Source organism: Crinia signifera, chromosome 1 (assembly GCF_055691185.1).
Source record: "Crinia signifera chromosome 1, ASM5569118v1, whole genome shotgun sequence".
NCBI lineage: Eukaryota > Metazoa > Chordata > Amphibia > Anura > Myobatrachidae > Crinia > Crinia signifera.
In genome coordinates this window covers 454,780,125-454,798,584 of record NC_139217.1, presented here as the reverse complement: position 1 = coordinate 454,798,584, position 18,460 = coordinate 454,780,125, and the positions used below count along the sequence as shown (strand labels likewise).

The 18,460-nt window shown below is 47.4% G+C and overlaps 1 protein-coding gene across 1 annotated transcript in view; it reads right to left on the bottom strand.

The window, feature by feature from the left end:
- The window catches only part of MTMR12 (myotubularin related protein 12), a 50,276-nt gene that overhangs the window by 19,361 nt on the left and 12,455 nt on the right, over positions 1 to 18,460 (bottom strand). The window contains exons 2-4 of the mRNA XM_083155091.1: positions 17,994 to 18,054; positions 5,138 to 5,274; positions 2,492 to 2,564 (exon numbers count right to left, since the gene is read on the bottom strand). Coding sequence (XP_083011217.1) covers positions 2,492 to 2,564; positions 5,138 to 5,274; positions 17,994 to 18,054 — 271 coding nt within the window. The remainder of the gene's footprint in view (positions 1 to 2,491; positions 2,565 to 5,137; positions 5,275 to 17,993; positions 18,055 to 18,460) is intronic.

The window sequence follows — 18,460 nt, the reverse complement described above, 5'->3', positions numbered from 1 at the left end:
ACTGGACAATCAGAACAGTGATCGTTTATTTAGATTTTAAAAATGAAACTCTACATTTAATATCTAACCCCTCAAATTGCATTGGATACCTACATACTGTATAATGGAAACAGCCATACTGTTTGTTAGGTAGCAGTGACGGTACTTGTGTAGTTTCATGGCGCTGTGCATCTGAGTCCCCTTGCGGGGCTCGCTTCGCTCGCCCACGCTAGGGCTCAAATCAACTCCATGCCAACATGGATAGTGGGGGTATGAACTATCCATGTTGGCATGGAAAAATAACAGAACATCAGGATCTGTAATCAAGTACTGACATTCTGTGGAACGCTGACATCAGTGTTAGTAATAGGGGTTAGTATAATGGAACTCTACCTGACGTGACTTCACAAGACCAGGAAGACACTGCTGCACAGTGGTAAGTAGTGCTCACTGTGGGCCCGATTCAGGACTGCGTGCTAAGCAGTGGACGTTCACTGCTCAGCAAGCGGCTTAACGCTGCCTGCCCAAACTCGTCTGAGTCCCCCGGCAGGCACCGGCCCACCCGCATTTCCAAAGGGATGCCCATAAAACACTGGGCGTTCCTCTGCCCGCCACCCTCCCTGCCCGTGTGAACGCCTCGGCGGGACCAATCACTAATGAATGAGGCCCTGTAGGTGATGATCAGTGAGGGCATATTTCACTTTTGAGGGGCAATATTATCTACATCAGGGGTTCTCAAACTCGGTCCTCAGGACCCCACACAGTTCACGTTTTCCAGGTCACCCGGCAGGTGCACAGGTGCATTCATTACTCATTGACATATTTTAAAAGATCCACAGGTGGAGCTAATTACTTCACTTGTGATTCTATGAGGAGACCTGCAAAACATGCGCCGTGTGGGGTCCTGAGGACCGAGTTTGAGAACCTGTGATCTACATGATTTATTATTACAGCTACTGGAGCAATATATCAGATCTAACATTTTGCCCGTCAAAATGAACATATGCCCTCCTCCGAATCAGCAGCGATCTACGTCTGCTATATACACACTTCTGTATCAGCCAACCACAGACAGGCAGAGCTAAGAGAACGTGTGTGTTCTTAGTACAGGGAGTTCCAGATGCTGCTGCTGCCGGTATTGGGGTTAATAATTAATCTCCCATTGATGTGACGCTGCATTAGGTCTAATCTTGTTTGTTGAAGCCAGAACAATGGGGAAATCTGAACAACAACAATGACCTTCAAAGATAAAATACCCGCTGCAGAGGCTGTGTAACTAATGAGGGTGTGCGGAGACCGGACGGGGCTCATACGACCTGTTGCTGCTGGACTTGTGCACAGAGCCGGCCTGGTACAGTGACACTGGCGAATGGGCCCAGCAATTCCACACTGTGCGTGGTGGACGTACGATGCACAGTCATGGCCCCTGTGGCTTCTCATTCAGTCACACAGACAAAGCAGTAACAGTATGGACGCTCTCCAGGTACATAGTCCTTTGCATATGAAGTAGACATTTCCTTCCTGCTACTTAGCTGAAATTAAAGAACTCTCAGTTCATGTTTTCTGATATATAGGGAAATCACATCGTCAGCCAGTGAGCCGAGAGCACACACACACACACACACACACACACACACACTTGTGGTTGATCAGCTTGAATTAGGCGGGTATAGTGCAGTTACTCTGCCTTGGTTCTACCCAGTGAGAGCATGAGTGAGGGGACCAGGTGCGTGCTTTAATAAACAGCTGCTCATTCCAATATACAAGTAATGCCCACTAGTTAAATGCAGCCACCAAATATCCTGGAGCCCTAAGCCAGGGACCACGGCATACTCCGTGGCATCTTCAGCTAGCTGATGGTGGCGGCAGGCTGCTGGGGCTCCATCTCAGCAGCAAGCTGCTGTATGTAAGGACCTCAGGGACTGATGTCCCTGCAGCTGGGATCCCGGGCTCCAACCCGAGAGGGCGGGACCGGTGTCTCCCCCCCCTCCCCCCCCCCCCGCAAGATTCCCACGTTGGCAGGCTGACAGTCACAAACGGTCAGCCTGATACAGATAGTAAACTCTGGAGCTCCAGATTGTGTGTCCTGGGCACATTCCTAAAACTGGTCTGGGGGAGGGGCATAGAGGGGGAAGAGCCAGTGACACATAGGGACGGCCAATCATCGATGGTTCATGGCCGATGTAAAAAAAAGTTTTGTCATCAATGGGAGGAGGACCAGATGGTTTCCCTCCATCGATGTCAAAGCCTAACCGAATAGGGTTTTAGCCAAGGGCCCGTGACACGGAGCATAGCTCCACCCAGACACCCGTAAAGCCCCACCCACAGGTTCTGATTAGCCCAGGGGCTAGTCAGACACATAAAAAAGTGATGGCCCTCGATAGTTAAAACCATTGATGGCCATACATCATAGTATGCTACCATCGATGGCAACCAAAAATAGCAAAAAAATGGAAAAAAATAAAAACACGATACCAAACAGAAGTATGTCATGAACAGAGCAGCGATTTACCTCCATATAACTGGTCCACACACTGCAGGGTGATGTCGTTCTCACCGAGAATCTTGTTCTTAAATTCTGGAGTCTGAAGGGCAATGAGAAGAAACAGAAGTCAGGCCCTGCGGACTAACAGCCCGGAGACCGCAATGCATCACATACATCTGGCTATAGAGGACAGACAGGACATGGACACGTAAGGCACCACTATTACTATGAATCCGTGATGAAGTCTCGTGCCTATAGTACACAAAACCAATGCCCCAAACGTAAACCACTGCTCTATAAATAGACAGGCAGACTTTCTGTACCGCCACTAATTATTCTCGGTTCCCTATTTAAGACATTTACGCAGTACTTGAAAAAAATAAATTGGTCCGATTTGTAGGTGCGTGTGCAGCCAAATAGCGATTGTGATGTAGCTAACTTGTCAATGGTAACCTAGTGCATGTCGCACGCTCGTCAATGGCAACCTAGCGCACATTGACCGCTCGCCAATGGCGACCTAGCGCACATTGACCGCTCGCCAATGGCGACCTAGCGCACATTGACCTCTTGGTGTTAACGTATCATCCGCATTCTCTTATTACCGCCATTGTGCCCACTTTAAAGATCAATAGCCAACTTCAAACTTGGGAATTTATCATTTCAAATCAACAAAAATAAAGTTAGACGTTAGCTGCATTATTCTCGGCACCACGATACATGTGGCGTATGGCGATAGGTAGGGGACAATGTAGTTTATACTTTAGAAAAATAATAAGACTGAAGCCAGGCACAAGAAGCACAATATCCCACTGTATTTGCGGAGCAGACAATGCTGTGGAATTAATTCAATCAAGGGGTATCCAAAAAGATCAGGCAGTGGGCAGGAAGCCCTGAAGTTCTGGCAGCAATGCCGCTTGGATTATCCCCCCCCCCCCCCCCCCCCCCCCAGAGAAGCTACAATCCCATTTACTATGTACAGGATGTTCTCCTGCACCGAATATTTCCATAAACATTCAGCCACATTCCTGCTACTTATTACACCTAGCCCTTCCGCCCTGCAGGTGCCTCAGTCTCCGATACGCCTGGATTAGTTATTTACTCCCTGCTTATGGAATTAAAAGACCACCGATGCCAGCACAAACAGTCTCCCAAGAATTCCTTGCTGATGCCAAGGACCGCCGAGCTGGCGGACGGACATTAGAAACGGGAGCAGGCAGAAGCAGCAAAGGACTCCTCTAACTAAACGTCCTAAAGGGAACCCAGCTCTATTCTTTCAGGTGTTTGTTCCTGATGCAAGAATTGGACGATGTTTGTATAATAATCCTGATGAAGGTTCTGTAAGAGAATACAGTGACCAACACTTACTGAAAAGTACAGTCATCGTTAACTGACTTCAAACTTGCTAAATATTCCCCCCAGTGGATTTGGCATGAAAAGTCGGCGGTCGGCATCCCGGCATTCAAAATCCCGACGCCGGAATCCCGACAAGGGGGGACGTGGATCGCCCCCCCCTTGCGGGCCCGGTGCCTCGCTACGCTCGGCACACTAATTTATTCTCCCTCCGAGGGTGTCGTGGACACCCACGGGGGGAGAAAGTGTCGGGATTTCGGCGCCGGGATTTTGAACGCCGGGATCCCGACCGCCGGGATTTCAACTGCATCCCCCCCCAGTCATTCCGCCCCTCCAACTGTTCATCAGAGCTCCTCTTAGGGGTTAATAAAAGCTTTTAAAGCTGAAAGAGGTGATGTTGCCCATAGCAACCAGATTATGCCTATTTTCTAGGATGCAATCGAGAAATGATAGACGGAATCTGATTGGTTGCTATGGAAGACATCACTGTAAAATGTACCCTTTACTGTCTGAACAGCATTAGGGGTTACTGGGGGAAATGTATGATGCAGCGATAAGAGTGAAGACGTGTTCCAGTTGCCTATGGCAACCAATCAGCTTTGAGGTAGCCATTATCAGGTACATTCTATAATCTTATAGGTTGGAAGGCATTGGTTGCCATGGGCAACTGTTACATTGGCATACTTCTCTCTATTCACTGGTTCAGACATTTCCCTCTTAAGCGGACCATACATCGGGACGACCAGCATCAGATCCGAGTCCTCTGGCAATTTGCAGCACACATGAGGCCAGATGCACTAAGCTTCAAAAGTTATCAACAGAGAGCGATAAACAGCCAGCCAATCAGCTGCTGCCTGACATTTTTCAAACACAGTCTGTCACATGGCAGGTAGGAGCTGATTGGCTGGCTGCTTATCTCTCTCCATTTTATCACTTTTGAAGCTTAGTGCATTTGGCCCATGATCGAAGGATCGACTTCATGATCGGAGGGACCACGCATCAAACCTAAACCCCTCACGATGTGCACAAAAAAAAAAAATAAAGCCTGCGTTCGGGCCTGAAATCGTTCTGATGTATGAACAGCTTTAGACACCAGGGGGTATATTTAGACACCAGGGGGTATATTTAGACACCAGGGGGTATATTTAGACACCAGGGGGTATATTTAGACACCAGGGGGTATATTTAGACACCAGGGGGTATATTTACTTAACTGTATCACATAATTATTGCGCTATTCTGTGGCCAGAACCACCACCAAGAGGCAGCTCTTCGTAAATATAGAGCCAGGCCTTGCTAACAGGGGGCGGGAGGACAACTCACATTATCGTCCGGTAGCTCGTCACACAGAAAAGCGATCTTGAAGTTTGTGCAGACGAGTCTTCCACAGACCCCGCGCTGGGAACCTTCGTCCTGGGTGCACTTGAACACATTGCTGGCTTCGCAGAGCAGCGTCTCACCTGTACAAGGTACACAGCACAAGGGGTTATTACCACAGCAAGATATACGCAGCAGGACGCTAATAAGCATTCATTTATTCTAACGCTGTATACTGCGCTGTAGATACGAGGCACCGGGAGACCACCCATACAAGGCTGCAGAACACGGAGTGTAAAACGGTGTCTGATATCACATCACAAGACTGGCAGACGCTATTCCAAGGCCAGTACTGAGGTACACCCATGTCAGAGCTGCTCAAAATGTATTTTGGTTAGAGGAATTGATTATTAATGCGCTCAGATCCGCGGTATCAGGCAGAAAACCTGGGGACGCAGCAATTACACTACGAAACATGCAGTGATATGGATTAAAGGGCCTGAACTCTAGCGCTTACAATCTAGGAAGAGACGCTGACACTAACAGACAGGCCGTTTATGCTTTATGCTTGTGTTAGTTCTATGGAGATTAGTGCAGTTCTGAATGTACTATGGGACGTATACATGGGGCGACTGTGCTGTGCGATCTGATGCTAGTTCGCTCAGCACTGCACAGCGATGCGTGCTGAGCGATCTGTCAGGGTCAGAGCGGTGAAAACACAGGCCCTAACCAGCCATCTGACTAGATTTGTCCCGACAATAGCACTGTGCATCCCTATCGCAATTGTCCCAAAACACAGAGTGATGTAGGGTCATTTTCTAAGCAATCTAGTCAGAAAATGAACTGAAATTGCCCCGTGTGTCTGGACCATAGCGATAGGAATGCGCGGTGCTATTGCCAGGCGATTTATATCCTGCTTGCAGGATAAATCTGGTCAGATCGCCAGTGTTCTCACCGCTCAGCACACATCGTTGACACAATGCTCAGCAGTGTCGCCGCCCTGTGTAGGCCCCATTAGGTGATGAGATTTGTAAACAGAGCATGGTAACACTGCGCCGTCGGCATGCACATTCCCACATCACTCAGGATTATTATCTATATACCAATACACACCATAATTAGCACAGCAACACACATTAAAAAGAAATGACCAGAGTTGTCATTTACTTGTTTGTAAACACCCTCGTGCATGGTTTTATTACATGCACGTCACCTTTCTAGCGTCCATCTGTGGGTTCCCGCCAGGTATTTATAACATAACATCAGAGTTGTTTTCTCTTGATTGACCTGGGACATGACAGAAAAAGCGCCTCTGGAGGTAAAAATCGCACCCAATGCAGATACAGCTGGGTTTATTTACTAAAATGGGATGTTGCTAAGAGCAACCAATCAGAATCTACTTCTATATTTAGCGCCGTCTAGAACAGGCATGTCCAACGTTGGCCCTCCAGATGTTTTGAAACTACACATCCCAGCATGCTTTGCAATAGTTTTAACATTCTCTAATAGCAAAACTGTGGCAATGCATGCTGGGATGTGTAGTTTCATAACATCTGGAGGGCCAACGTTGGACATGCCTGGGCTAGAAGATAATAGATCGAATCTGATTAGTTGCCCATAGCAACAGCGCATCTGAAATTTGAACTCCCATCTTATACCGCAACTTTTAGAGCCAGCATCAGGTTTGCACATTGAGGGCCAGATGTACTAAGCTTGAAAAGTGATAAAATGGAGTGATCAACCACCAGCCAATCAGCTCCTACCTGCCATGTCACAGGCTGTGTTTCAGGGCTTAGTACATATCACTCTGAGTCAAATGTTTTTGGACAATTCAGGGACTTTATCAAGTACCACGTACATTTTAAAACGGTATATTAAATGTTCCGAAATGTAAAAAATAAACACAGAAATGTTATGGACTAGCGTCAGTGTTCTTGCGACCTTGGCTCGGTGTGTCTTTTTGCTGGACACTTTTTGCCTAAACTAAAAGCGGATCCTGTCACATGTTTGAGACTATTTTTAATATTTAACTCTTTGAGTGCCAAGCGAATTTGTCAAAATAGGTGTGAAAATTGCCAAGCAAATCGTTTTATTTACCAGAAGGACCTGAAATGTAGGGAATATCTTTTTATTTTATTTATATACATTTTTTATTTGAATTTATATAACAAATGTGAGCAAAGCTGGCATTTTTATCATAATGTTCACATCTCACACATGTTGGCATTCAAAAGGGTAAAAAAAACCATTGCTACAGATTTAGCAGTCAATTAAAAAATAAAAAAAACCCACACACTTGATTTTTGCATGAATACCATTTATATTCAGATCTGGAGATAAAAGAGGAGGAAATGCTTGAAATGCTTAAAATGCTCTCTCCCATAATTCAAGTTTTGGGGGGATACAGTCATTAGGTCTACAACAACTAGGTTGACAAGCATTGGGTCGACACCCCTAGGTCGACAGGTCATTAGGTCGACATGGAGTTTTTAACTTTTTTTGAGCCGACATGTGCCGACAGGCGGTACTTCAAGCCCTACCAATCACTAGGGCATGGTGGGAGAATAAAATAGGGTACTCTTTACCTAGCACGGCGCCCATCGCGACCATCGCATGCACTAAAAAACGGGTGCGATGCGATGCCCGCGATGGCCGCGATTTCCCATAGGGACCAATGTTAAAAATCAGATTGGTCGCGATTTTTACATAGGAATCAATGTTAAATGGGCCACAGAGCCCTAATAGTCCCCCTGAAGTGTGAAATGGCCCCCACAATTTTTAACGCCACCCCACGATCAACGTGAACCCGAAGCGTGGCGAGCGCAGCGAGCCCGCGCGGGGCGGCGGTACGCGTCCTCCGACCTTTTCATACCCCCACTATTGAGAATAGAATAGTGTGGCGAGCGCAGCGAGCCACCGAGCCCGAAGCGTGGCGAGCGCAGCGAGCCCCGCGAGGGGACGCGGATACCTTCACAGGTAAACGCGTCCCCTCGCGGGCTTCACAGGTGTCCGCGTTGCCACGGACACCTGTGAAGCCCGTGAGGGGACGCGTATAACTGTGAAGGTATCCGCGTGCGCTCGCCACACTATTCTATTCTCAACTCCACGCCGACGTGGATAGTGGGGGTATGAAAAGGTCGGAGGACGCGTACCGCCGCCCCTCGCGGGCTCGCTGCGCTCGCCACGCTTCGGGTTCACGTTGATCGTGGGGTGGCGTTAAAAATTGTGGGGGCCATTTCACACTCCAGGGGGACTATTAGGGCTCTGTGGCCCATTTAACATTGTTTCCTATGTAAAAATCGCGGGCATTGAGCCAATTAACGCTAAAATCGCGACCAATCTGACTTTTAACATTGATCCCTATGGGAAAATCGCGGGCATCGCGGCGCACCCGTTTTTGATTTACCCGCGATTTTTTACCCCCGACGCCCGCGATTATAATCGCGGGCGCCGTGCTAGGTAAAGAGTACCTAAAATAGTGTGCCCGAAGCATTGCGAGCAAAGCGGTGCACTTGAAACTGTCGACATTCGGGTAAAAAAAAAAAACAGTGAAAAACCCCATGTCGACCTTTGGGCTGTCAACTTTGCGCATTTCCACCTAATGATTGTGTCGACCTAGACCCGTGTCGACCTAGACCCATGTTGACCTAGTTGTTGTAGACCAAACGATCCACACCTGTTTTATGAAACAGTGTATAATGACTGGGTTTCAGTTTCGTATTAGAGCAGGAAGTGCATAAAATGACGCATTGGAGTAATTGCAGCGCCTATATCTGTACAGCGCATGTAACCAGAGTCTCCCAAAACACTTCGCAGTCCCGGCCTGGTGGCAATCCTGTGGCTCTATCACCGGTTATGAAACTACACATCACAGAATGCCGTGGACACAGTTCTAGCATTGCCTAATAGCAAAACTGTGGCAGGGAATGCTGGAACTTGTAGTTTCATAACATCTGGAGCATGTACCTTTGTTACGTGTTACTCCGGAGCTCCTACTCCCAACTCTGTCCCGGACCACTACAGCACCAGGACCGCCAACTCGACCCCTTTCACCAGGTCCGCGTACCTGGACTTCCCAATGTATTACTGCAGTCACCTGTGTTAATCACACTCCTCTAATCAATAATGGTAAATTAAGAGGGAAGCCCAGGTCCATTGTTGATCCTGAAGGAATGGGTCATGGATTTTGGAGTGTACACAGTACAGTACAACCGTCCCAGCCCCACTAACTGGGGCAACCCAACATGCTGCATTCGGACTTTACATTGGCCAGCACGGAGGAGTCAGAAGAGTGCGTTTGTGGCTTTTTAAGTAAAAAATCTTTATTGCATCACAAATTGACAAACATTAAATAGAAACACAAAGGAAAACAATAAATGATTACAAAAACACTGAGCAACGCACTTCCTTATTTGTTAACCCATTACGAAAGTTTATGACCTGTGTGATTATCCTTTTTTTTTTTTTATCTTCGCATAAAAACTGGTGGCAAAATAAATTCAATCATTTAAATTGGTCATTTAAATAAACAGAGTACGAGATGCAGACAAGGGAATGTTTGGGAACATCCAACGATCCATGTGGGCAAAGAGCGAGAATATAATAGCATGCCAATATAATAGCACCATACATGTCGACAGACACCACCCCCCCAACAAAAAAGTGTGTTGACCATTTTCTTGTCAACCTTTTATGTTGTTGAACCACACACCCCAGCATGCCCTGCAACTGTTCTAGCATGGCCAAATAGCAAAACTATTCCAGGCGTCCTGGGATATGTAGTTCAACAGCTGGAGTTCCAGGGTTCTCCATCATTGACCTAGACCATCTCGACATTTTTCATGTGTCGACCTATGGGAATCATTGCTGCTAGCTGCTCTCAGTATATTACGATGACTGGTGCACCTGTAACACGGAGCGATGCGGAAACTGTGCACCATATAAAACGTCCCTGGACCGCTCTCGCTCTGTGGGGGCCTATTCTGGTTCATTCGCAGGGATGCAAATTCACCTTGCGAGTCCACGAAACCTCGCTTTGCGAATGGTGGCCTGGCCGCCCACCCATTCATAGCCTGTGTTCACATGCACTGGCTGCAAATGGATGGCTGACACAAACATCCATTCACTGCCTACAGGGAAACTCCCACATCGTTTGATGGTCACGAACCATCGAAATTCTGTGGAAGGCACGCGCACATCTAAGGTTGCTCAGAGCTTCTGAAGGAAGTGGGCGGGCAGCTGACATCCGTTGATGTCAGATACCCGCCCCTGGCGCCCACGTTGATTTCCATGGGAACGCCCATGAAACGCTGGGCGTTCACATGGGCAAATCCCCCGGGCCGCCACCTTCCAAAGTAGGGTGCGTTCACCCGGCAATAAGTCTGTTCACCGTGGACGCACGCACATGTCAAAAACATTGCGCTCGCATGTAATTTCGCATTAGAGCGTACGGACCTGAATACATGATTATTTCCATAGCAACTCGTCAGGTGTGCAGACTGGTTGCCCTTAGCAACATGAGTCTTTTCAGGTACGCTATTGTTCAGAACAGTCCCGAAGCAGGAAACAAGGATTTCGTTGTATTATTTTACATTGTGTTTATTTATTCCATATTATATGGTGAGAGCTGCACACAGGAAGATGATGTCACATGATACAAGCTTATTGTTCCCCATTTCCTTCATCTTAATAAATACGGCGTGAGCGGAAGGCCTACCGCACACCACATCCTAGCGAGGAAATAACCTGGGGAGCCCCTGACAATGGGACCAACTGTGCAAGAAAGAGTTTGACAGGAAATGATCTGTAACACGCAGATAGAAGGCACAATCCTGAACTTCCGGCTCATCGTAGTGAGAATGTTCTATTCTGCTACTCCCGGTGTGGGTCACCGATGGCGCTGCAGATATGGGTGAGCAGAAGCTGGCAGGGATATCTGGGGCTTGTAGTTCCACAGCAGCAGGTTCTGTGGAGGCGGATCCAACCTGTAATTCCATGAACTGCTTGCGTTGTTACCTATTAGGTTATAATTATTTGGGAACATTGTTGTCAAACCATTGACTGTCTGCATTTGAGCTGCCCAGGTGTTCAATTCGGCCAGGTCCGGAATGCCACACCCCCTGTGCCAGATAGTATGCATGGATGTATGTATTTATGGTATATTCCCTATATTTACATTAGAAAAGAGACGTTTAAGGGGGGACATGCTCAACATGTACAAGTATATCAAGGGCCAATATAAGGAACTGTCACACACCCTCTTTTCTACTAGAAAGGAATCTAGGACGCGAGGGCATGAGTATAGATTAGATGAAAAAAGATTTCATTCAGCTAGTAGAAAGAATTTCTTTACGGTCAGAACAGTCAAACTCTGGAACTCTCTTCCCAGAGAGGTGGTAACGGCTGGCTCATTAAATGCGTTCAAGGCAAAGTTGGACAAACATTTACTGGAGAAAAACATCCATGGGTACAAATAAGAAATATAATTTGTCTGTAAAATACCAGAACCTACCAAATCAGCAATGGATATCTATACCAGGTTGAACTAGATGGACGCAAGTCTTTTTTCAGCCTTACCTACTATGTAACTATGTATAGGGTTGGTTATGTGCAACTGCGCTTTTGTTCTAAGCATGCGTGTAGTAAAGGACAATTTTGATATAGAATGGGAGCGCTAATGAACTAAAAAATGATGACTGTGCTTGCCTGTTGGGAAAAAAAGATGGGTTAAAATAGTTGATACTTTAGTAATGTTTACAGCTTTTTTTAGTAACTTTGTTGGTGGGGGAACAGGATATTTAGAGCGACACTGGGGTTCACGCTAGAACAGCAACCTACACTTTCCCTAGTCCACGGGTGGGGGTCCGTGTGGCGCTGTCAGATGTTTTGTTTGGGTCTCCGACCTCCATCCAGCTCAGACCGGAAGTTCGGGTAGCATCGTCCCGGCTAAGGTATCGGCGCTCCCGGCTTCTTTCATTCAATGCGTTTCAAGGTGTACTCTTTGTCAAGGACCAAAGACCCCGGGGGAAGGGTGTAGAATAGGGTCCCAGACAGTCAGGTCCATGTAATTTTCATAGATCATCGCTAGCAGTGTATGCAATTTGCGGAGGTACGCAATACAGGGATAGCATATGGGGCCTTATTCTAGTTCACTCTTTCTGACAAAGGGCCATATTCTCTAAGCTTCAAAAGTGATAAAATAGAGAGTGATAAACAGCCAGCCAATCAGCTCCTGTCTGACATTTTTCAAACACAGTGTGACATGGCAGGTAGGAGCTGATTGGCTGGCTGTTTATCACTCTGGATTTTATCACTTTTGAAGTTTAGAGAATCTGGCCCAAAATCCTTCTTAGATGGACAAAACCCATGTGCACGGCAGGTGGGGCAGATGTAAAATGTGCAGAGAGAATTATATTTGGGCGAGTTATTTTGTTTCTGTGCAGGATAAATACTGTCTGCTTTATTTTTACAATGCAATATTGATCTCACTTTGACGTAAAACCTCACCCAAATCTAATTCTCTCTGCACAAGTAACATCTGCCCCACCTGCAGTGCACATGGTTTTGTCCAGCTAAGAAGGATTTTGTCAGAAAGAGTGAACTAGAATAAGGCCCATGGTGTAGAGTACAAATCCAATGTCACTTCCAGAGTATATCCCATCAGAGAGTTTATCACCTGCGCATCAAAGAATGTGATATACCTTCTTGAATGTGAACATGGACAATATATTGGTAGAACGAGCAGGATGCTCAAAGAACAACTTGCTGAACATGTGAGAAATATAATAAAGGGTTAGGATCTGCACCATGTATCCATGCACTTTAAAGGCCCCCATACACTATACGATTTTGGGACGATTTTGGGACGATTTCGGCACTTTGGGCCGACAACCGGATGAAATCGCCCCAAAATCGCAGGTGTGTGATATATGATCCAATCCGATGCGCGGTCCCGTGCGCATCGGACCGGATCAGGGAGGTCGGACGGTCAGCAAATAAGATCATCCGACCTCCCTGTATGCTATGCATATGCATGCAGACACCGGGGGGGCGGGGGAGCACGGCGGGCAGACACACTGACCTGGCCGGCATACTGTGATCACAAATAGCAGCGCTGCCGCTGCGGGACGGGACGCACAGTGGCGGCTATTAGATTTTTAAAATAGCTGTCAAATGACCGGCCGTTCTGTGATTGGCTGAGAGCTCTCTCAGCCAATCACAGAACGGCCGGTCATTTGACAGGTATTTTGAAAATCTAATAGCCGCCACTGTGCGTCCCGTCCCGCAGCGGCAGCGCTGCTATTTGTGATCACAGCATGCCGGCCAGGTCAGCATCACTCGCCGCACCCGGCACCCGCCGGGAACTCATTTGTGAGCCGCCGCCCGCCCCCACTACTGCCGCCGCCCGCCCCACTGCTCCTCACCGCCCTGCAGCTCCCCATTTGTTTTACATGTGATAAATCGCAAGCGATTTATCACATGTAAAAACTGGCTCATCAAGTGCCAAATTGTATGTGAGCCTCCCGGGGAGCGGCCGGGCGGCTCACAGGAGAATTGGGTCCGACTTGTCCTAAGGACAAGTCGGCCTAATGTATGGGGGCCTTTAGACCCACCACGATTGTAAGATCGGGGGTCTAAAGAATTTTTGTGGGATTGGAATGTGCAAACCTATTTGGAGGGTTAACGATCTTGATTGGAGATAGCACAGTCTGAAATGAAAACTATCTTTACACTACAAACTCTAGTTCCATAGGGGTTGAACGTGGAATTTGAGTATAAATGGTTTATATAAATTTGTTTCAGTCTTGCTTGCAATTTTTCACATATTTTAACCTTTATTTATTGTTTGTCCCTTATACCCGGCTTTAATTTTTGAGCTTCTTGATGACTAATAATTAAATACTATGTGTATACCTTAATGTATTAGTATCTTTATATAATAATTGTTTATCTATAGCCTTCGGTATAAGAATTGTCCGCCTATAGTAACGTATGTAGCAATGAGGTGGTTAATGCTCCGAATAAATGAAGCCGGGTCTAGGTGCTAAAGGATTGGATGAAGTGGCATCATGTGATCTAAGGAGGGACCTTTAAAAATCATCTGGGAAGAGTAGCGGCTTATCTTGAAAAAGGGTGCAGTCGGCACCAGAAACGCGTTGATCCAAAGAAGCCGTAACACCAGGACCGGGATAACACACAAGCCGCAAGAGAAGGTCCGTATGTGTCTGCAGCACTCCGTGGCCAACCTCCGTCAGCGGCTTCCCATCTCTCCCGGACTTTGTTCTATGAACTGTCAACAGACATTTTTTATTCTTTTAAACCTTTTTATTGTGAGTTCCGTGTTGTGAATAAATTATTTTATGGAAGTGGATGCTCCTTGGTGTCAAAGAAATCTTTTGAGGAACGTGAGGAAGAAATTTAATGTAAGTTTCTATCCATTTAAACTTTGAGAAAAGTGGAAGTGGCATTTATCCTGAGGTGACCAAAGATACCTGTCAGTGTACGCGAGACAGAATTCTAATGTAAGTTCCGTGATCCTTTCTGCATTGAACTGAATGCAGTTTGAAAACTGAAAGATGCCTTTATGCACACACCAGCCAGAAATGTAATGTGAGTTTCTGTACCGAGAAAATGGAATGATCTGAAGTAGAGGATTTAAGCCGTCAACCTTTATATCATATCCGAATCTCCCAGAGTCTACAGCCCTGATTTATCTCAAACTTTGTATTTTGGGTTTGGAAAACTGACCCCATTCTCTCAGTTTTCCAACTTAAACACCCAGAATGGGGTGCTCTCCCTCCTGCACTGCTCTTCGTATTGCCCAGAGTTCCAGAATTCCCAGTCTCAGTGTAGAACGTCAGAGGGAGCGAGTCCAGGCTCCAGCTGATCACTCAGATGTAGCATCCTTGTCCTTCCTGTCACCAGGTTCCAGCTCATTCCCGTCCTTCAGAGACAGAGTATTTCCCAGGCTCTGTGTACTCCCAGATGTCCTCCCTATGCAGTTTCCATTCCATGGTGCATTACTCTGAGCACTGTGCCTGCCAGTCACTTCCTACCCGCGCACTGTGCTATTGCTGTGCCTGCTACTTCCCTGCTCAGTATTTCTACGAAGCCATCAGCTCATCTACCCCACTGCGTGTAGGTTTACCTAGCCATTGGCACATCTGGATAGCCAGGCCTAATGCCAGCTTAAAATCCACATTTGCACATTATTCAGCATCAGAACCTTGTTACCTCATTTGTTATTCACAATGCACAGCTATTGCCTTATACACCATCATTGGGTACGTAACGCTGCCCCACAGCTAGGGCGTGCAGAGTACGTAACGCTGCCCCTCAGCTAGGGCCTGCAGAGTACGTAACGCTGCCCCACAGCTAGGGCCTGCAGAGTACGTAACGCTGCCCCACAGCTAGGGCGTGCAGAGTACGTAACGCTGCCCCACAGCTAGGGCCTGCAGAGTACGTAACGCTGCCCCACAGCTAGGGCCTGCAGAGTACGTAACGCTGCCCCACAGCTAGGGCCTGCAGAGTACGTAACGCTGCCCCACAGCTAGGGCCTGCAGAGTACGTAACGCTGCCCCACAGCTAGGGCGTGCAGAGTACGTAACGCTGCCCCACAGCTAGGGCCTGCAGAGTACGTAACGCTGCCCCACAGCTAGGGCCTGCAGAGTACGTAACGCTGCCCCACAGCTAGGGCCTGCAGAGTACGTAACGCTGCCCCACAGCTAGGGCCTGCAGAGTACGTAACGCTGCCCCACAGCTAGGGCGTGCAGAGTACGTAACGCTGCCCCACAGCTAGGGCGTGCAGAGTACGTAACGCTGCCCCACAGCTAGGGCGTGCAGAGTACGTAACGCTGCCCCACAGCTAGGGCGTGCAGAGTACGTAACGCTGCCCCACAGCTAGGGCCTGCAGAGTACGTAACGCTGCCCCACAGCTAGGGCCTGCAGAGTACGTAACGCTGCCCCACAGCTAGGGCCTGCAGAGTACGTAACGCTGCCCCACAGCTAGGGCGTGCAGAGTACGTAACGCTGCCCCACAGCTAGGGCGTGCAGAGTACGTAACGCTGCCCCACAGCTAGGGCCTGCAGAGTACGTAACGCTGCCCCACAGCTAGGGCCTGCAGAGTACGTAACGCTGCCCCACAGCTAGGGCGTGCAGAGTACGTAACGCTGCCCCACAGCTAGGGCGTGCAGAGTACGTAACGCTGCCCCACAGCTAGGGCGTGCAGAGTACGTAACGCTGCCCCACAGCTAGGGCGTGCAGAGTACGTAACAATACGGCCCCATAGTTAGGACAGAGTATATAATACGGCCCCATAGTTAGGACAGAGTATATAATACGGCCCCATAGTTAGGACAGAGTATATAATACGGCCCCATAGTTAGGACAGAGTATATAATACGGCCCCATAGTTAGGACAGAGTATATAATACGGCCCCATAGTTAGCACAGAGTATATAATACGGCCCCATAGTTAGCACAGAGTATATAATACGGCCCCATAGTTAGGACAGAGTATATAACACCGCCCCATAGTTAGGACAGAGTATATAATACGGCCCCATAGTCAGGACAGAGTATATAATACGGCCCCATAGTTAGGACAGAGTATATAACACCGCCCCATAGTTAGGACAGAGTATATAATACGGCCCCATAGTCAGGACAGAGTATATAATACGGCCCCATAGTCAGGACAGAGTATATAATACGGCCCCATAGTTAGGACAGAGTATATAACACCGCCCCATAGTTAGGACAGAGTATATAATACGGCCCCATAGTTAGGACAGAGTATATAATACGGCCCCATAGTTAGGACAGAGTATATAATACGGCCCCATAGTTAGGACAGAGTATATAATACCGCCCCATAGTTAGGACAGAGTATATAATACGGCCCCATAGTCAGGACAGAGTATATAATACCGCCCCATAGTTAGGACAGAGTATATAATACGGCCCCATAGTTAGGACAGAGTATATAATACGGCCCCATAGTTAGGACAGAGTATATAATACCGCCCCATAGTTAGGACAGAGTATATAATACGGCCCCATAGTCAGGACAGAGTATATAATACCGCCCCATAGTTAGGACAGAGTATATAATACGGCCCCATAGTTAGGACAGAGTATATAATACGGCCCCATAGTTAGGACAGAGTATATAATACCGCCCCATAGTTAGGACAGAGTATATAGTACCGCCCCATAGTTAGGACGCACAGAGTATATAATACCGCCCCATAGTTAGGACAGAGTCTATAATACGGCCCCATAGTTAGGACAGAGTATATAATACCGCCCCATAGTTAGGACAGAGTCTATAATACGGCCCCATAGTTAGGACAGAGTATATAATACGGCCCCATAGTTAGGACAGTCACCTTTCCACTTTCCCTTCATTCATTTCAAAAGTTCCACAATCTGAGCCAATTATGTCAGTTCCCTGCAAATTATTATTTCAAGTCACATATGCTTTCCCTCTATACACATTACTTTGATCTCCACTCAACCCACACATCCGTTTCCAAGGCGTCTTGGTAAAGTCATGTTAAGCTATGTAGGGCTAGAAATGTATTCATCATAAAACAAAATTGACTCCTCTTTCATGTTCCCCCACACCACAATAATTCCTCATACGCCGATGAGCATGCAGTACTGCTGTACAGTTACACCACGCAACACCCTACTCGTAATTACTTTGGCGCGCCCAGTTTCATAGTCATTCATTCAAATCACTGAGTTCTAAAGCGACGAACATTCTCCCACACTCGTCCTTCATATGGTTATCCTACACATACGCTATACAGTACTGATCAGCAAATGATCCAGAACATAAGAATCAAGTACAGCTTACCTGGTAACAGCAGGACATCATCCACCTTCCCCGCTTGCTCCCTTTCTTTGACTTCTATCTCCTGTTGAGGAGGAAACCGTTTAGCATATGAACAAATTCATTGGTTGCCTTGTACAGTTTAGAAAACAACAGTGCAACGCTATTAGTGGTTCATCCAGCTGGAACCAATGGCAGCCATGCCTGTGATCGAGCGCCACAATCACGGGGAATGGGATCATTCGTCAGACTGCATTTAGGTCTACAGTCATTAGGTCGACCCCACTAGGTCGACTGGCAGGAAGGTCGACCTGACTTAAGGTCGACATGGGCCAAGGTCGACATGACTTAAGGTCGAATTTGCATAAAGGTCGACATGGGGAAGGTCGACTGGTCATAAGGTCGACATGGGTTTTTCACTGTTTTTTTATCCGAATGTCGACACAGTCGACATAGACACAGTTGGCAATGAGAATCGGACCCTCGCATCG